At 43.1% G+C, this 19275-nt stretch overlaps 1 protein-coding gene across 1 annotated transcript; it reads left to right on the top strand.

The window, feature by feature from the left end:
- Positions 1-546: 546 nt before the first annotated feature.
- On the top strand, positions 547-14176 carry MPC1 (mitochondrial pyruvate carrier 1). Its single transcript, XM_064158412.1, has 5 exons — positions 547-710; positions 5938-5941; positions 9275-9371; positions 12370-12502; positions 13207-14176. The coding sequence occupies exons 1-5, from the start codon at positions 640-642 to the stop codon at positions 13223-13225; spliced, it is 324 nt and encodes a 107-aa protein (XP_064014482.1). The 5' UTR covers positions 547-639; the 3' UTR covers positions 13226-14176.
- The last annotated feature ends 5099 nt before the right edge of the window (positions 14177-19275 follow it).

Here is a 19275-nt window from a genome sequence, read left to right as displayed (position 1 = left end):
AGGGGTCGGACAGTGGCCTTGCGCGGGGCTGAGTGGACCCAAGCCAGGGGCAGCCGAACAGGAAGGAGTCTGAGCGGCCACACAGTAGCACCGCGTACCGGCGGGGCCGCGGGGGCATACCCACACGCTCCTCGTACCCCACTCACACGCCCGCCCACAGCCCGGCCGGTGACAGCCGCCGCCCATCGGCGCCCTTCACCCGCGCCACTGAAGGGGGCGGAGCGACGCACAGCGGCCCAATGGGAAGCCAGTAGCCTCCGCCCTACAGCCAATAGCGGCTCGGAAAGCCGCCGCGCGACTCCGCTCTGCGGGCTGCAGAGGAATGGCGGCGGCTGGGCCGGTGGCAGCCCTCTTCGTCGTGACTTGGGATATTTACCCCTCCTCCTGCGGCGTTACTTACGGCACGCTGCATTCCCCTGCCTCATGCCCATCTCCCCGGGTTCGGAGCGGGAGAGGGGGAGGTGGGGCCGCCGCCACCAATAGGAGCCGAGAGCACCGTGGTGACGGCAGGGGCGGTGCCGCGGGCGCTGCCGTAAAGCGAGTGCCGGGGCGGCGCGGGGGGTGTGAGTTGTCACTGCTGCCGCTGGTGTCAGTGCGCGGGGCGGGCAGTTTGGGTGCGTCCTGCCACCTAGGGCTGCCATGGCGGGGGCACTGGCCCGCAAGGCCGTGGACTATGTACGCAGCAAGGAGTTCAGGGACTACCTGATGAGGTGAGCTCAGAGCAAGTGTCGTCACTGGCTGCCGTTTCCGCCGCTCTATCCGGGCGAGTGGCAGGGGTCGGCGTTCCTAACCCATCCGCCCCCGTTCCCCGCAACCTTGAGGCGCCTAAGACGGCGGCGGCTGAGAGACGTCTTTTGACCTCTACCGGGCTCGCCCTTCTCCGGCGGTTGAGCGGAGAGAGGAGGCGGCCAAGGAGCCCGAGAGATCTCCAGCTCCCGTCGGGCAAGGGCGAAGCCGGCGAGGAGATGCCGAAGGGGGTAGTCGTGGGGGCGGTGAGGGTGCGGGGCTCGCCTTGCCATTGCGGTGCCAATGCTCTCCTGTCGTCCGTCAGCTCGGCTTATGGAGGCTGTCAGGGCCGTCAGTTTCCCTCTCACCCCGCCTCGGGCAGTCCGGGCTTGACCTTGAAGCGAAGCTATGCAGTTTGAAACTGCCGCGGCAGATGTCCTTTCTTCGGCCGACTGTGAAACTCAGCGGCTCCTTCCAGCGCGGAGCGCAGGCCCTCGCTGAGGGGGCAGAGGTGGCAGAAGGCACAGAAGCTGGGGGCATGGACACTGACCGTTGCCTGCAACAAGGACAGAAAGAGCTTTGCACAGTCGTGGACGGAAGAGATCTTGAGAGCAGATGCAGTCTTAAGACCTTTTACTTGGATCTCCTGAATATTTATAAATAGGTGCATTTTACAGAGGCTTGTTAGAGCCCCACTTTCTGGGAGTGTAGCTTAAGTCGCCTGCCAGACAGCTCAATACTAGTGTCAAGCTTTAGTTTGTGTGTTGTGGTAAGGGGTATGGCGCCGAACTGCAAATACATGAATGTCTTGAAGGTACAGTTGTGGCATACTTACTTGAACCTGGTTTAACTGCAGTACTGGAACTGTCTCGAGTAGTCAGGCTGAAATTTCCTTTGCAGACAACAAAACGAAACAAAAGAAAATGGACACTTCCAATAAGATGGTTGAGCAACCTTTCACTGTAGCTGTTGCTTTTCAACCTATGTCTATCGCAACTAATGTTTCATATTGAGCAAGCAGGTAGCAGTATGTGTTTTCTATCTGAGAAAGTGGGTTAAAGTAGCAAGAGGTGGTGTAAGCCTGAAAAGGGAATGTAAAAGGTCATAAGTAGAAGGGTCTGTTTGGCATTTCCAAAATCAAATTCCACAGAAACAGTCAGGGAAAATGATGAGTTAAATGTGACCAGGAAGAGAACATCCCTGAAGCAAAACAATGAAAACTCAGAGTAAACTTCTATGTAGATTCCTTTTGGAAGTCTCAAAGATACTGCATAAGCTTGATAGATGCATTTGAGTGTTAACTTTCAACTAATTGTACCAGATGTTGTATGAAGCATGTAAATGTGCAGTAAAACAGCAGTCTGCTTCTTAATTAAAAAAGCAAGCAAAATTCTGGAGGAGATGGCAGCTGCTTCCTAACACCATCATAGTTACTTGCTAGAAGTATCTCTTGCTTTACCAAAGGCTGAGAAGGTAGCTGAAATAAGCCTTTTCAGTTTTATTTCATCTCAGTTCTAGTCTTGAAACAAGCTATCGATATGAGGCTATTGCTCTATCTTGTTACATTCCCTCCTGAAGGCTCTTGCTTCCCTAGAATGCAGGACTTTATCCTGAATAAAGTTCCCCTCTTGTCTGGCTCACAACACAAGAATTTCCTCAAAGCTCTGAGGCTATGGTATCTGTTCTAGAAACCAGCATCTAATCACTGCTTTATAAATGTGAAACTTGTTTGTGGAAAATGGTGAATTAAGACAGTTTGCAATACCAGTGTTGTGCTTTAAATTGCTTGACCCTAAATAGAATAACTGTAGTCACCCAAACCAGTGAAATTGAATGTTCTATTGCTTTGGCTTGGGGCAATGAAAACTCGTAGACATCTATAGGAATAAGTAGCTTATATTTGAGCTTCATAACTTGAAAACACAAAAGCAAATGTAATGAATGCAGGATGCTTTCCTTAGGTGGATATCTGCCATGAGAAATACATTACATCATGGGTTAGCATTTGGATCTTGCACAAAGAAACAAGATAAATTGCCTTTAAAACTGTCAGTAATAATTACATGTTCTGCCAGTTTCAAATCTGGCTTCTCTCAAGTGGTGATTAATAGGGGTCTGAATAACTGTAAATCATGTAAATATAGATTTTACCCTAACAGTGTCTTAATGTTTCAAAGTAAGCGTAGTAAGACTGTAGGTAGATCTTCACGCTTCTTGTGAAATGCAGCAGTAATGTTAATTTAAAACTATCTGATTAGTGTATGAAACTTGAAGTTTCACTTTTTCTTCCTATAGATCCTAAAAATATCATCTATTATCTAAGCTACAGATTGTAGGCAGCCAAGTCCATTTACTTTCTATCTTAACGATTTAAAACACTGCCTTCTGAAAAACCATTCAGTAAGATGGTTTTCCTCTTCTTTTGAAGGAGAAGGCCACTATAGGCAACTATAGACATCTTATTATAGAAGCTTAAATGACTATAGTCACTTAATGAATCCCAAGGAGCCCCAGAGTCTTCTGGTAGAAAAACAGACTGCTGTCTTTTGGGGTAGTTCTGAAATAACTTTTCCTGATGACTCAGCAGTAATGCAAAAGTAGTGACTCTGTTAATGTAGATGGCTTGGAAATAGCTAGGTAGTTTGTTCTTTGTAAAGCCTGAGCACTTGTGTTGATGTAAGCTGTCTAGGACCTTTCTTTTAGTTGAAATGAACTTGAAAAGAAGGGGTGTCAGTGGTATGATTAGAATTAGCTGATCTTTGGTTCTCATTGGTAAAACTTTAAACAGAAGGGTGTAAGAACTTATGTCCTCTACTGGTCTGTGCTAGAAACTGAAGGACACAGTGCCTGCTGGCATCTTGTGTGCTCTGAGAACTGAACAGTCTAACTCTTGCAAAAATGAACAATCCAAATCCTCCAAAGAAGATAACACTTTCCACTTAAGAGGATGGCAGTGTGGGGGAGACAGTGACAGTACATCTGTATTTGCGGGATCGTCATTGACCTGTTAATGTTGTTACTTCCAGTATGAGGAAAATACATGCAAACAAAAAACATTGGAAAAGTAAGTCTTCCCCAATACAGCCTTTCTGCAATCGATTGTAAGAATAGTAGAAGGTATTTATCAGCTGTTGGTTTCTCTTGTGATGTCTAGACACAGAAAGCAGATGCAGACTAAGTGAATAAACCCAACAACTGCTGTCCACAGTTCTGGAAATTTTAGGACAAAGCGTTCCCTTTGTCAGGGTTTGAATGTAGTTCTTGTAAACTACTATCTCAGAATAGTGTCACCTCAGGAATAGGTGTGTACACTTGCTGTGTTATCATTGCTATTAGATAGGGTGTGTCTGCAGCTGTGATGGATGCAGAACTTGGGGGCTGGATTCCTGCTTCTGGAAAAATCTGACTTTGATCTGGCCTCTTCTTGGAGCATAGAAACAGTTCAGTCTCACATGAATGCAAGGGCAGCCTGGCAAAACTGCCTATTCTCTTAAAATAAGGTCAGTTTGATTCTGTTCTAGACTTTCACTTGTGTGTAAACAACTTCCACATTAAAAATGGAGGTTGAACTGTTAGCACAAAAACACTGTACCAAGAGACACCTGACCTTGTTTAGTTAAGGTTTTATGAAAAAAACAAAGTGTACACTTGTGTTGTAAACATCAGTTAATTATTGCTGCAATCCAGTTAATAAGAAAATTAAATCAAAATGGTTAGACTAGTTAATGACACTCTAACAAAGCATATTTCATCTCTGGAGTTCTTAGTACAGGGAAGACAAGGATCTGTTGGACTGAGTCCAGAGGAAGACCACAAAAATTGAGAGGAATGGAACACTATCAAGATGGGCTGAGAGAGCTAGGATTGTTCAACCTAGAGAAGGCTCTGGGGAGATTGTATTGCCAACTTCCAGTAGTTAAGTATTTAAAGAGGTGATAGATGCCCCTTTCTTGCAGGGTCAGGTTGATTGGTACCATGAGCAACTCTGATCTACTTGAATATGTCCCTGCTTATTGCAGGCGTTTGGACCAGATGGCGGTTAAGGGTCTTTTCCAACCCATGCCATTCTGAGGTCTTGAGCAGTCCTTGGCTTGTAACAAAGACTCAACTGAAATGTGTATCCAGTGTCAATTCCTAAGTAGACCTGGATGTTCCCTTACTGTACCTATTTGTAAAATGTTCTCTAAGAAGATTGAAATCAGCATAAGAGACTGTTATGAAGTGTTCTGTGACCCGGAGCAGCGATAGATAAGCAGCAATTGGTCAGCAGTATGCTATTAGTAGCTGGCTATTTATAAGTCATAATTCAGAACTGAGCCCTATCACTATCCATGTTAGGAAATATTTAAAAGTTCTGAAGCATTATAAAAGGTGTAATAGCAAAGAGGCTTAAGCATATGCTATTGTCTAGCTTTCAAACAGTGTACTAAATTATTATAGAAACAATTCCGTGCCTCTACAATCACTTAAATGACCCCATACACAAATAGAGTGTAATTGCATGTTGGAGTACTGAAAATCATAGAATTAACCAGGTTGGAAGAGACCTCCGAGATCATCCAGTCCAACCTAGCACCCAGCCCTAGCCAGTCAACTAGGCCATGGCACTGAATGCCTCATACAGGCTTTTCTTGAACACCTCCAGGGATGGTAATTCCACCACCTCCCTGGGCAGCCCATTCCAAGGGCAAATCACTCTGTCATAGCTTGTGTTTGTTACAGCCACAGTTGGCCTGAACTTAGTGACAGTAACATCTGTGGCAGTGCTTGGTTTGACCTACTTATGTGCACGTACAAACAATTCCAGGTAGCTTCTTCAAAACATCCACAGAGGAACCATAAGGGTTTAGCTTTGTCATGACAGACCTGGATGGCTTTTGGCATCCTTTTAAAGTAGCTGGGGTGGGATTTTGGAGGCTTTGAAGTCTGCAAAGCCAAATTTCTTTCACAGATGGTAATAGGATTTTATCCTGCTAGGAAAAAGATACTTGTGCAGCAAACAGTTGTCACAATGACAGATCTTGAAATAAATACTATTTTAAACACTTTGCATTGAGCAAGGTTGACATGACAGCATTCTCAACTTCTACCTATTTTATGTTTGTGTACACTTCTTTCTGTGTTAATAATGAAAGAAACTAACAAATCTTTTTCTTTTTTCTTCCATGTTTGTTTTTTTGAATGGAAAACGATGATGACCCACTTAAACAGTACGGTAAGAAAAGAGAGGGGATTCCTGGTTTCATGTTCTCCCTAACCTCAGTAATGTGCAGTTTTTTGCCCCAGTGCTGATACGACCTTGCCTACATCTGAAAAGCATATTGCAAACATTCAGGAGTGATGCACTAGTAATACTTATTCAGAAGTGTGAGATTAAGGTGACTAAACGTTAGCTCCTTCAGGATGTCTTGTAAAGTGATCCCTACAAAATTAAGGGGGCTTCATTTCTTATATACCCTTTGCTAAAGAGATCAGATTGATCTGGAGCTACTCTTCTGTGTAGCGACAATACTGGTACTGAACTACCTGGCTTGTTTTCAACCAGCTTTACTTCAAACAATAAGTAGTACCATTTAACTCTGGCTAAGAACTTTTCTTCTCTTTCAGTTTGCTTCTGAAACTGGGAGTGGTATTTTATGCCTGTTATACTGTGACTCATAATGTTGTGGAAGACCTTATCTTCTGTGTAGACCAAAGATAAACAGTACAGGTGTAGATTAATTATGGTGTGTGGAATCATGAAAAGGCTGCCTGTTTGGAAGCACCTAAAATTGGATAACCATCTCAAGTGAGAGAGTTCCAAATCTACCTACCTGGTCAGCAGTTGAAAAGCACTGCAGCAGTGCTGCTGGAATGTGAACTGATTCTTCAGCTTGCACAGTCTGAGCTTGAAGTGGTCCACAGTCTATAGTGTATTTTTTATCTATGTTCTAATGACAGCTGGGTTAAGTAAAACTGCTAAGTTGACTTGATTTACTTTACAGAAGGTATCCCTAAGATGTGCGAGTATTTTTGTTCTATTGCCACATCTTATTTGTAAGTGGTGTAATAGTTATGTTCCTTTACACTAACAGTGTAAATACCATGTAGCCATGCAACTTTTCTGTTATGCCTTGTTGTCTGATGTGCTTGCGAGGCTTTAACCATTAGACTTAAATTTTCCTGTCAGTAGGAACGTAGTAAACAAATGCATTTACTGCAGTCTACAAAATACTGAGTTTGGACCAATGCATGTTCTGTAGACACTTGCAAAAATACTATGTTGTTTTGCACATTTGTACCAAGGTTAAACTATCAAAACAGTGTGAACAACTTAAGAAGTATAGGAAAAAAAGTGAGAGTAAGATTCTTGTACTGGAATTCAAACCTGCAGGAAGCAAGTGTGGCATTTAGTCTCACTGTAGTGTTACATGCTAGTATCCAAACCGTCAAAATAATATCTTGGAATTAAAATTGCCAGAAACATAAATATTCACCTGACAATTCCAAGTCATTGGAATATCTGCATTGTTAGAGTTAGAGGAAGCAAAAAAAAGAATGGATGTAGTTGGTACCCGCAAAGCTTTTTCTTGCAAGGTGCATCTCTTTTGCCATATCTGGCTAAGTTCTTTAGCAAGTAGGTGCAAGCACTGACTGCTGTTTCTGTGGAAAGAATTCTACTGAAGCCTTGTCACTTGAAACAGTAGTAGAAATAGGATTTGTGACACTCAGTTTAGAGCCTTGTAGACTATAGTTCTCCAACTGAGTTTGCAGCAGTTTTTCTGACTTGATTCTCTTTACTACTTGTCTCTGACTTCTGTTTACACACCTGTAGCTGTTTTACATCTGTCTAATCACTGAGCTGTTTCACAAAGCTGATAATCACAAAGTTGTTTCAGCTATTGCAGATGAAGTTGTAGGTAGCGGTTTGGTTGCATGGCTCTGCTCCTCAAAGAGATGATGTAAGCACTTGGAAGGTACTTACTGAGCATTTCTTGGTTCTCAGCATAACATGAAAGTGGCTCTTCAGGAATTCCTGGTGTTCTCATTACTCTTTTGAGGAGCATTATACGAAAGAAATGATATCTAGTTCTCTTCAAGCTGTAAAACTGAGGTTATTATATGACTATTCTTATTGGATTGCTTAATAATAGCTGAGGTAAAGAATCACAGAAACATGGAATGTTTTAGGTTGGAAGAGATCTTTAAAGGTTACCTAATCCAAACCTCTGCAGTTAGCAGGGACATATTCAACTAGATTAGGTTGCTCAGTTACCAACCAACCTGACCTTTAATGTTTTCAGTAAAGGGGCATTCACCATCTCTCTGGAAAACCTGTTCCAGTGTCTCACCACCCTCATTTAAAAAAAATTCTTCCTTCTATCTAATCTAAATCTACCTTCGTGTAGTCTAAAACCATTACCCTTTGTCCTGTCACAAGCCTTGCTAAAAAGATTGTCCCCATCTTTCTTATATACTTCCTTTAGGTTCTGAAAGGCTACAATAAAGCCTTCCTGGAGCCATCTCTTCTCCAGACCGAATAACCCCAGTTGTCTTAGCCTAATCTCACAGGAGGTGTGCTCCAGCCCCAGACCATTTTTGTGGCCCAGCTTTGGTTATGCTCTTGTGCTTAGAGTCCCAGAGATGGACGCAGTACTTCACATGAGGTCTCACCAGAATGGAGCATAGCAGCAGGATTATTTCTCTTGATACGCTAGCCACACTTCTTTTGATGCAGCCCGGAATGCAATTTGCCTTCTGGACTACAAGCAGACATTGTTGGTTCATGTCCAGCTTTTCATTGCACAGCACCCACAAGTCTTCCTCTGCATGGCCAAGTGCAAGGTCCTACAGGTCAGAGTTAGGGTGCTGATATGAAGAATTACCCTGACCCAACTGTAGGACCTTGCGCTTGGCCTCATTGAACCTCATGAAGTTCACAGAGGCCAACTTGAGCCTGTCCATGTCCTTGCATGTGATACATTATCCCTCTGTCGTTTCAGCTTTACCACTCAGCTTGATGTCATCTGCAAACTGCTGAGGGTGCACTTGATCCCACTCTCTCTGTCATGATGAGGATACTAAATAGCACTGTTCCCAGTGCAAACCCCGAAGCGACACACCACTTGTCACTCATCTCCATCAGGACATCGAGCTTTTCACCATTACCCTCTAGATATGACCATCCAACCAATTCATTATTGACAGTCCACCCATCAAATCTGTATTTCTCCAATTCAGAGAGAAAGATGTGGAGGATTGTATCAAAGGCTTCATGGCAGTACAGATAGAACTTCTCCCATTACACAAAATTGCATTTCAGTGGTCTACAGTAGTTCCTTTCCAGTGTACAAAGATTCAGAGTGGGTTCCTCCTTCCATCCTGAAAACTAGATCCTGCTAAAAAGTGTTTAGTTTATTTCTCTTAAATCATAAGTAGTTTTGTCTTAGCTTGGAATGTTACCCATAACCCTATCCTATGAAGCCTCATGTGGCTAAGGGAAGCTATAAGAAAACTGCAGGAAGTCTGTGTTTCTGTGTAACTGTATTTTCCTTTTCCCTCTTTACAGCACTTTTGGGGGCCAGTTGCCAACTGGGGACTTCCTATTGCTGCTATTAATGACATGAAGAAATCTCCAGAAATCATTAGTGGCCGAATGACATTTGGTAAGACTCAAGACAAACTTCTCATCAATAAACTGACTTGCAGAACACAGATTCTGTCCTTTAAGCAGTCATGTATTATTAGTTGCTTGCAGATTTGTGTTCAAAGCAGATACAGATACCAGATGTCTTGTTAAATAAATTCAGAAAACGTTTGAAAACTGAAATACTGAGAAGTTGCAGAGCTCATTCAGAGGGCTTTCCAGTAATCTGAGGGGATGGAGGCATGTCTTGAATCTCGGTAGATTTGATCATCAGCTCATTTCTTAAGTATAGTCCTTTTGGTATCTGTTATGAAGGGGAAATTAATTAATGTGATATTATATTTTTTCCAAAATTAATCTTGTTTATTAATGTTGATATTCAGAACTCTCACCAGCCCCCACCACTAATTTTAATAATATTCAGGTTCTTGCATGGTCATTGAAACATTCTACAGATAATAAGTGGATCTAGTAATAACCAGCAAAATATCTAAACATTAATTAACCGGAAGAGAAGATTCCTGTGGTCAAATGCCACTTGCAGTCAATATACCACTTGCCCACTAGATGGGCTCAAGGAGCTCTTTCTGCTCATGGCAGAAGGCAGTGGAGAATTACAAAGAGGCTTTTAAGCATTTACTCACAAAATTATTATTACTCGACTCGCAGGGGCTAGCCACAGTCCCAGACAGTGCCCAAATGCTTTCAGGGAACTCTGTCTTGTCTGCCACTGAGACTTGATTCTTTCCAGGCTTCGGGGGGAAGGAGGCAGACAATCTCTGACCTTGTCTTCTATCTCCTCTGGACAATCTGTGTATCTCCAGGACTTCTAGTTGTAGCAGGAGACTTTCAGGTGCAGGCAGGATGTCTTGCCATGTGCAGTCTCAGCACAATGTCACACTGGCTATGCAGGCCAATCATGTGGAGGCGTTTAGAGCCTGTTCCTGGTAAACTCGCGGTAGCGGAGTTTCCAGGCAAACAATAAGGCAGTAAACAATGGCAGCAAGCAACAGCAGGCATGAATACAATGGCAGAGCACACTGCGTTTACCTGCATATCTCTTTTATCAATTGCCCTTTGGACACAGAACAGCGAATCAGAATGGCAGTTAGCCAAGCCTGACCATATTAGGCAAAGCCGTAGGCTTGCTTTACCCAAATCTGGGAGAAGCATAGGCCTTGCACAAGGCAGGCACAAGCTAAGCCTGTGTACCTTGTTTACTGCAGGAGAAAAACATACCTGGGCAAGCCAGGACATGTATAGGCCTATTTTGGGCCCATCAAGCCTACCACAACAGTATCTTATGCTACTCTATGCACTTGTTCAGAAGTGCATCTCTTTACCAAACTCTACTTTTTGTATCAAGAACAGTGATGTCTTCTGGTTAGTGTGAGCCTTAAATGAAGAACTGGCAATGCTTGGTCTGCAGCTTGCAAAAGCAGCTGAGGGAGGTTAACTTAGTTGAAGCAGTTACTTTTGAGAAGCTAGTGTGGCTCTTAACAGTATGAAATTTTCTTTCATATGTTTTCCACCTTTTTTGGAACATATAGTTTTGTCTAGATGTCTCTTTCTGAATTGTATTGTTTAAATACTTCTCTAGGATCAAAAATCTGATAGCTTTCACTTAGTAGCTTAATTTTTTGCATTATGTCACTCCCTTAACTCAGTTAATAATTGAATTCTGAGTAATTCTTCTCCCTGAAGCAAAATACCTTTGGGTTAAGGAAATTGACAGCTTTATGCTCACTAGGTTCTTTGTAGGGTAATTCAGTTTCCTTGAGTTGGAAGACTAGTTTAACTAGTCTCTGGTGTAGTGAAACTGTTTGACAAAGAGTGTTTTGGTGGCAGCTACCCAGTTCAGCAAAGCTGATACACTGCCTTAACTTTCACAAGTACATATAGGGAGGTTCATGTGTGTACATTTATTTTTACTACTGTTATTATTTCCATCTTCTGGGTTCTGTACTTAATAAAAAGCTCTTTTCTTTGAGCAATTAATTTCCCAGTTTTACTTTTCATCTTAAAACCTGTTGGAACTACACAAAACTAGCGACTTCTTGAGTTGTAATTTCCTGTATTTAAATGCTTCCTGGAAAGCAGGTAACAAACCTTAATGCTTCTGAATGTTCATGATTTTCTGAGGATATAAAACTCCTTCTCTTAAAGTCTGTTTAGAATGTTCCTAGGAAGAAATATATTGAAGTAATTTAGTAGCTTTTAAATTACTCTGTCCTAGAAATTTTTAGAATTGTATAGGACAAATCATGTCTTTTTGGGATTAACATTTATTCTCTGGCTGAGGTAGTTTAGGTAATAAACTTAAGGCTTCAGTTGCATCACAGGAAAGCGTATGAGGAAAATGAGTTTTGGTGGAATCATAGAATCAAGCAGGTTGGAAGAGACCTCCAAGATCATTCAGTCCAACCTAGCACCCAGCCCTATCCAGTCTACTAGACCATGGCACTAAGTGCCTCATCCAGGCTTTTCTTCAACACCTCCAGGGATGGCAACTCCTCCACCTCCCTGGGCAGCCCATTCCAATGGCAAATCACTCTCTCTGGGAAGAACTTCCTCCTAACACCCAGCCTAGACCTTCCCAGGCACAACTTGAGTCTGTGTCCCCTGCTTTTGTGGCTGGTTGCCTGGCAGAAGAGACCAACCCCCACCTGGCTACAGCCACCCTTTGGTAGTTGTAGATGGCAATGAGGTCACCCCTGAGCCTCCTCTTCTCCAGGCTGCACACCCCCAGCTCCCTCAGCCTCTCCTCGTAGGGTTTCTGTTATAGAAAAACTTTAGAAAGATGCAGCCCTGTAGATTATCATGTGTGGTCAAAATGAGCACTGCTGCTTGTTTTCCTTCATTGAATCCTCAGTGTGGATGAGTCTGTAGAACTATTGGAAAACTCAAAGCTCTGAGAAGCATGATACTTATCATTATATTCTGTAAGTATAGAAAGTACGCCTCAACAAAGTGCCAGTGTCAAAAATAACATGCTAAATATCTGTCGTGTTTTGCAGCACTGTGTTGTTACTCCTTGACTTTCATGAGATTTGCCTACAAAGTGCAGCCACGGAACTGGCTTCTTTTTGCATGCCACTTGACTAATGAAGTTGCACAACTTATTCAAGGAGGACGACTGATCAAATACAGGCAAGTCACCTTTTAGAAAGGGAAGTCATAAACTTGATTACCTTTTGCAAGCCTAGAAACAGGCTTTTTGTCAGTAAGCTGAACTATGACTTGTTGCCTTGCACATCCTTTGAAGCTTCAGAGGAGTCCACACAGAAAAGGCTGACAGCACTTAAGGTCATGGATGCAGATAGCTTTCAGCAGCTGCTAGCTATTCTAGGTTTTGTTTCGTGTATTATGATTTGTCTGTGTGTCCATCTTGGTAACTAACTCCTGAGAAACATCCATAAAACTGTGGAGGGGTTCTTTTTCTGAAAAAGAAAACAAACAAAATGCCTCTAAAGTGACTGTTCTGTAAATGGGGTAGATCCAACTGCATGTGATTGCAAGCAGTCTCACACCTTTATGGTATAGCAAGCAGTGCAGACACTGCCCCAGACAATCCTGACGAGTCAGGATTATGGCTTTTCTCTCTTCTGCTCCAATAAAGCTATGTGGAGCCTATAGGAGGATGAAGCCTCCTTAACTGTGAATTAAAAAATGAGTCTGAGCAAACAGCAGGCAGACCTGCCTTTGCATAAATAACTGGCCAGATGTCTTTCATTCCTAAAGTTCTACTGTAAGTCCAGATTTTCTTACAGCAACGGTAGTTCAGTATTCACTCTTTTCTTACAGCAGCTGTAGTTCAGTATTCACTCTTACAAAAGCTGTTCTTCTCTTGGCAGGATGGAGAAAAAGAACTAAATATCTAACTTGAAATAAGCCAGGGAATGCGTTTGTCCCGAAGTACAACCAAGGAGGAGTTGCCATCTACAGCTGCTGTGACAATTACAGTGGGGATAAAACAGAAACACCTATTCTGAATGACCCCACCAAGAGTCCTCTGCCTATTATTTTTTTTTTTAATCTTGCCTTTTAAAAAGTACTATTCAGCAATGTAAAGCATTGCATTTAAAGTCTTGATGCCTTTATAGGACCTTAGTATCTACCCTTTTAATAAAGACTAAGTCATCAAAATAACAAGCAATATTTGAAAACCAACTTTTTTAATCTAACAGTCTATGAAAGTGGCCTGTGATGATTTGACAAAACTTGTTTCCAAACCAACAAGAACAGAGGTCAGTGAACAGAACTGTAAGTGGTGGTATTGTTCTATATATTAACACATTTGTAAAGGCCATTTAACTTGGGTGCATTCATTCCTACTCCGTCTCTTTTTAACTTAAGCAGTGACTGGCTAGTCTACAAGAACAAAAGTGTAGATAAGCAGCCTGGAAGTGACCGGCTATCACTCTTCCCTTACTGCATGCCTTGTCTCAGTTAAGAGACTTCATTAACATAATTGTTTTAAGACGCACATTATTTAAGACTTAGAAAAGCGAAAGCATTGCACTGAATGAAGGAAGGCAACAAAGTCTGTAACCAGTTCTAAATTGTTTTTTTTTCCCCTACTGTTTGAGTTGTTCTAGATGTATGTAATCCTTATACAAGTGAAAACTTAACTTGTTTGGAGTCTAGGATCTGAAGGACACAAAATGCCTTTCAGCAGTTTTTGACTTCATTTTGGAGATTGGCTTTTCTATGCAGCCTGTTGAAAGTTACGTTGCTTTGAAGGTACAGATGGCAAAGAAAGTATGTGATGGATTTTTATTTCAGTGTGGTGTATTTGAACAATAAAGACGTTCCAACTGACAATCCCTTCAACATTTTGAAAAGTTTTGTTTACCATATTGTGATATCAGATCCTGAAGTGAAATTGTAGTATGGAGTGTCATGGCATGAAGCAAAAAACAGGCTGGAAAAGTAAATGGTAGTATTGTCCTTCTCTTTACTCTGGTATTATGTGTGAGTTCAGTCAAGTGTCCTCTGGATCATACCTAATACCTAGCAATTCCCTTCCTCCCAAAGGAAAAGAGGGTGTGAGTACTTGGCTGAGAATGTGTATTCCTGCTGTGGCAGGCAGGGTTAAGTTCAGGGCTCTCACTATGCAGCTGAGTAAATGTTACGTAATGGATTCTACCCAGTCTAAGATTGGTCAAAGAAAACATTTTGCTTTAACACCTAGGCCAATATGGTGTTCCTAATCCTCTGATGGCTGATTTGTAACATGCACAGAAGAAAGAGGCTTATAGGGCATGCCCTGCTGGATGCCTAAAAGTACTGGCTGCTACTTGTTCCTTTAGGAAAGTAAGTGCATGAAGCTGCCCCTTCAGTACCACTGTCTTGTCACAAAATTAGTGATCTTCTCTCCCTCCCTATCTCCTGAAGTAGAAAAAGTATTAGACTTTTGTATAAATGAGTAGTGAGATAAAAGCAAATGGTAATAACTGATTCTCTTAGCACCTTATAGGTTATTCTCTTCAGAAATATGATATAGGTGAGTTTGAACTTCATAGGTATGTAGAGTCAATAAAGCTTGCAATAGATGCAATACTCCACCCTCACCTGCTGTGTTGATCACTATTCATTAGCTGCTGATTGTCTTAGCTTCCCTACCTAGGGAACACCATTTACAATAGTTTATTTTCTTTATTTTCCTTGTAGCAGCCTGCACCATACATGCTTATATATTTCCTCCTGTCTTTCTTCCCCATATCTCTTCACCATTCAAGACTTAAGTTCTTTTATAGTGCAGTAATACAAGAGTGAATTGCAGGTAATAAGTGGGCTCTAAGCTCTAATTTGCTTTCATTAGGTTTTAAATGTGAGTGATGCTTCCTCCAGTCTGTGTAGGCTTCTACAGAAAGGGGAAAGGGTGGAGCAAAGCATCTTTCATGTGGCTTGAAAGGGACAGAGCCCAGTTTGGGATGGGGACTTTGGGCCTGAGGTGGATGTTCCACAGCGCATCAGTCTGCCTAGTGAGAAAAAAGTTTATACAGGCAGAGTGTCACAAAGTGGCTTGTGATCCATGTCCTTCAGGTCATTATTTAATGAGCTATTTACATACTCTTTCTTTGTATAAATAATGCTGCTTGAGGTGAGGGAGAACCTTGACAAGGAGAAATGCAATAAATAATTGTATAGTTAACCTGCACCCTCTTCCTCTGGCACTTAACACTGAGACATATTGGCATATGGCCATTTTGGGATGGTGCTGTCTGGGATAGTCCAAAAAGAGAGCATTTAAAGAGAACAGTGATCTCTTAATGTTTCAGTGTGACTATCTCAACAGAGCCAATGGCTTCCTTTTGTCTTCTCCTCCCCTCTTTCCTCAGGTACCATTAAATAAAAGAATGGGACTGTATCAGTTGCACTGATTAGTAATAATCCAAAATTAGAGATTAGTATTTGCATTTTATTGTGTGATTAGAGCACTTGTCTCTACATGCTGCTTTTTTGGAACACCTCTTTAAATTTCACAGCTTGCCTAAATCCTAAAAAGTGTTCAACTGTAGCATGTGTACCTGCCACTAGGAACTTCTGCATGCACTACATCTTGTTCACAACAGTAAGGCTAGGAACCACATGGTCTTTTCTGTCTGCTGCTATATGCACCGACTGCAAGGTGGTCTCAGAGTAGTCAACCCTGGGGAACGTCTGCCACGGTCAGAGGTGCAGCCCTGTGCAACAGCTCTGCTCGAGAAGAGGAAAGCAGACAAAGCTCAGCTGTGCGCTGAAGGTGCAACTCTTACGCAGCAGGAAGTCCCTGGCTCGGATGGAGAAAAAGGAGCAGAACCTGTCAGCTGTCCTTGTCACTGCCTTTCCTTCCATGATGCCACGCTGTGGGGAAGGCAGGATGTGAGATGCTACAGAGAAGCAGGTGAGTGAGGGGTGGGGGCAGCCTCCCACCAAGGGTGCTTGCAGCCCTGAGTGTTTGAAAAGCTTGGAAGTGCTTGAGGGGGCTGGAAACAGATTAAACCCTGTACGTAGTGGTGGGAGGTGTTCCAGCAGAGAAAAAGCTCTCGATTTTGTCTGGATATCGGAGGATTGTATGATGGTGTATATAAAAAAACACTTTGCAGTGCCTCCCCTGCATCTCCTCTGTGGAATATGAAAGCAAATTCTAAGTAGAGCGACGTAGTGTTTTAAACCACAGTTAGAAAACGTGGATCTATACATTAAAAAGAGTTAATTTTCCTCTGCCCGTTTGGTTTGTTGTTGAAAATGTCAATGGAGAAACTAAACGGAGCCAAGCTCAGCTGCTGCCCAGGAGAGGGGCGGTCAGGAGCTGCTCCTGGTAGTGAAACTTCTCGGGACGTGGGCGGGAGAGGAGGGAACGAAAGGTGCAAAGGCAGCTGGTCGCTGTGGCGCTGCGCGCATGTGTGGGTTCGCGTCCTGTTGCTATAGAAGTAGCTCCGCCTCTCGCGTATTGAGGTAAGCTCGCCCCAGGTCCCCGCGGACCTGCAGTGCGGACAATGAAACACAGGGGGGCAGCAGTGAGCGCTGTGTGCGCATGCGTTGTGCAGCTGTGCGCGGCTATGCCGTAGCCGAGGCCGTAGGATTTCTGCAGTCATGGTCCTGCACTTTCTTGCTTGCCAAAGTGATTTTGGAGTGGTTTAGCTGTTTCTGGATAAAAACATGCCATATAAGGTTACGACAGGAGAAAATTTCTCATTCTGTGGTTGGTGGCTATTTTTAAAGAACATAACACTGTTCGAAAACTGTTAGAAAACCTCCTGCTTGCTATGAAGCTGTGATTGTAAAATGCCTGGGTTGGAGGGCAGAAGGGCTCTGCAGCGGGACCTTGGCCGCCTGCACAGATGGGCAGAGTCCAAGGGGATGGGGTTCAGTAGCTCCAAGTGCAGGGTGCTGCACTTTGGCTACAACAACCCCATGCAGAGATGCAGGCTGGGGTCAGAGTGGCTGGAGAGCAGCCAGACAGAGAGGGATCTGGGGGTGCTGATTGATACCCGCCTGAACATGAGCCAGCAGTGTGCCCAGGTGGCCAAGAGAGCCAGTGGCATCCTGGCCTGCATCAGGAATGGTGTGGTCAGCAGGAGCAGGGAGGTCATTCTGCCCCTGTACTCTGCACTGGTTAGACCACACCTTGAGTCCTGTGTTCAGTTCTGGGACCCCAGTTTAGGAGGGACATTGAGATGCTTGAGCGTGTCTAGAGAAGGGCGACGAGGCTGGTGAGAGGCCTTGAGCACAGCCCTACGAGGAGAGGCTGAGGGAGCTGGGATTGTTTAGCCTGGAGAAGAGGAGGCTCAGGGGTGACCTTATTGCTGTCTACAACTACCTGAAGGGTGGTTGTGGCCAGGGGGAGGTTGCTCTCTTCTCTCAGGTGGCCAGCACCAGAACGAGAGGACACAGCCTCAGGCTGCGCCAGGGGAAATTTAGGCTGGAGGTGAGGAGAAAGTTCTTCACTGAGAGAGTCATTGGACACTGGAATGGGCTGCCCGGGGAGGTGGTGGAGTCGCCGTCCCTGGGGCTGTTCAAGGCAAGATTGGACGTGGCACTTGGTGCCATGGTCTAGCCTTGAGCTCTGTGGTAAAGGGTTGGACTTGATGATCTGTGAGGTCTCTTCCAACCCTGATGATACTGTGATACTGTGATCTTCCTCTGATTGTGTGGATCTTCTAGTACAAATAACCTTCTGGACTTTATTTGCCTTACTAACAGTTAATACTAAATGTCACTTGAGAAACTTTTAAAAGTCATGGGGATCAACTTACTGACCTGTAAAAACACTGCAGTCTTTAAAACGATCCTGTGTATCTGAAATTCACATGCAGAGCTCCACTGACAACTTGATCACAGCCATTCATGCTTCTTTTCTGCAGTGTGCATATTAACTTCTTGAGACAAACCTTTGCTTGTTTTGAAGCTGCTTCTGTTCCCAAGTAAATATTTATACTGGCAGCCATCCCATTTGTTTACCAGCCATTAACAGATTGGCCTGCATCTGAAAAATGGATTGCCTTTGTTCTTTGACAGCATTGCCTCTCTAAATAGCATTTCTAAAACCACTTCCAGATGGAGAGATCAAAAATATTTCTTTATTCCCCCAACAGCTTTAAAAATAGCTACCTCCACATGTGCACCTCTGAGCTGACCTAAGCTATAAACACTTTATAAATAAAGTGTGCTGAAGCAGGAGTGTCCTCCTCAATTTCCATTCTGATGATTTTGGGTTTGCTTTTGGTTTTAGTTTTGCTTTTGTTTTGTTTTGCTTTTCTTTTTTGTTTTGTTTTGTTTTGCTTTTGCTTTTGGTTGGTTGGTTGGTTGGTTTTGGTTTTAAATTCGATGAGTTTCACTAGTGTGGGGCTTGGTTTTTAAGTTTACAATGACGTTGTAATCACTGACATTAATGAATCAATGCTCCATTGACACGCAGATGATGTACCTGGAGATTTGTCTTTGTGATTTAAGATAAAACAGAAGCTTTAAAAATAGCTACCTCCACATGTGCACCTCTGAGCTGACCTAAGCTATAAACACTTTATAAATATAAAGTGTGCTGAAACAGGAGTGTCCTCCTCAATGTCCATTCTGATGTTTTTGGGTTTGCTTTTGGTTTTTGTTTTGTTTTGCTTTTGTTTTTTGTTTTGCTTTTGGTTTTGGTTTTGGTTGGTTGGTTGGTTTTGGTTTTAAATTCGATGAGTTTCACTAGTGTGGGGCTTGGTTTTTAAGTTTACAATGACGTTGTAATCACTGACATTAATGAATCAATGCTCCATTGACATGCAGATGATGCACGTGGAGATTTGTCTTTGTGATTTAAGATAAAACATCCTCTAAGATACAGAAGCATGATTTATTCAAACCTGAAGGATATGGTACATATAAATGAAAATTTTCTCATGGCATGGAATAACAGAAATGCTCTAACCATTAGTGTAGCCCACAGGCAA

The sequence above is a fragment of the Pogoniulus pusillus genome, chromosome 18 (genome assembly GCF_015220805.1).
Source record: "Pogoniulus pusillus isolate bPogPus1 chromosome 18, bPogPus1.pri, whole genome shotgun sequence".
In the NCBI taxonomy this organism is placed as follows: Eukaryota; Metazoa; Chordata; class Aves; order Piciformes; family Lybiidae; genus Pogoniulus; species Pogoniulus pusillus.
This window is presented reverse-complemented; position numbering and strand designations above follow the sequence as displayed.

Coding starts and splice junctions, on each gene's coding strand:
- MPC1 (XM_064158412.1), top strand. CDS start 640: ATGGCGGGGGCACTGGCCCGCAAGGCCGTGGACTATGTACGCAGCAAG. Junction 9,372..12,369: donor TAGTGGCCGAATGACATTTG/GTAAGACTCAAG, acceptor CGTGTTTTGCAG/CACTGTGTTGTTACTCCTTG.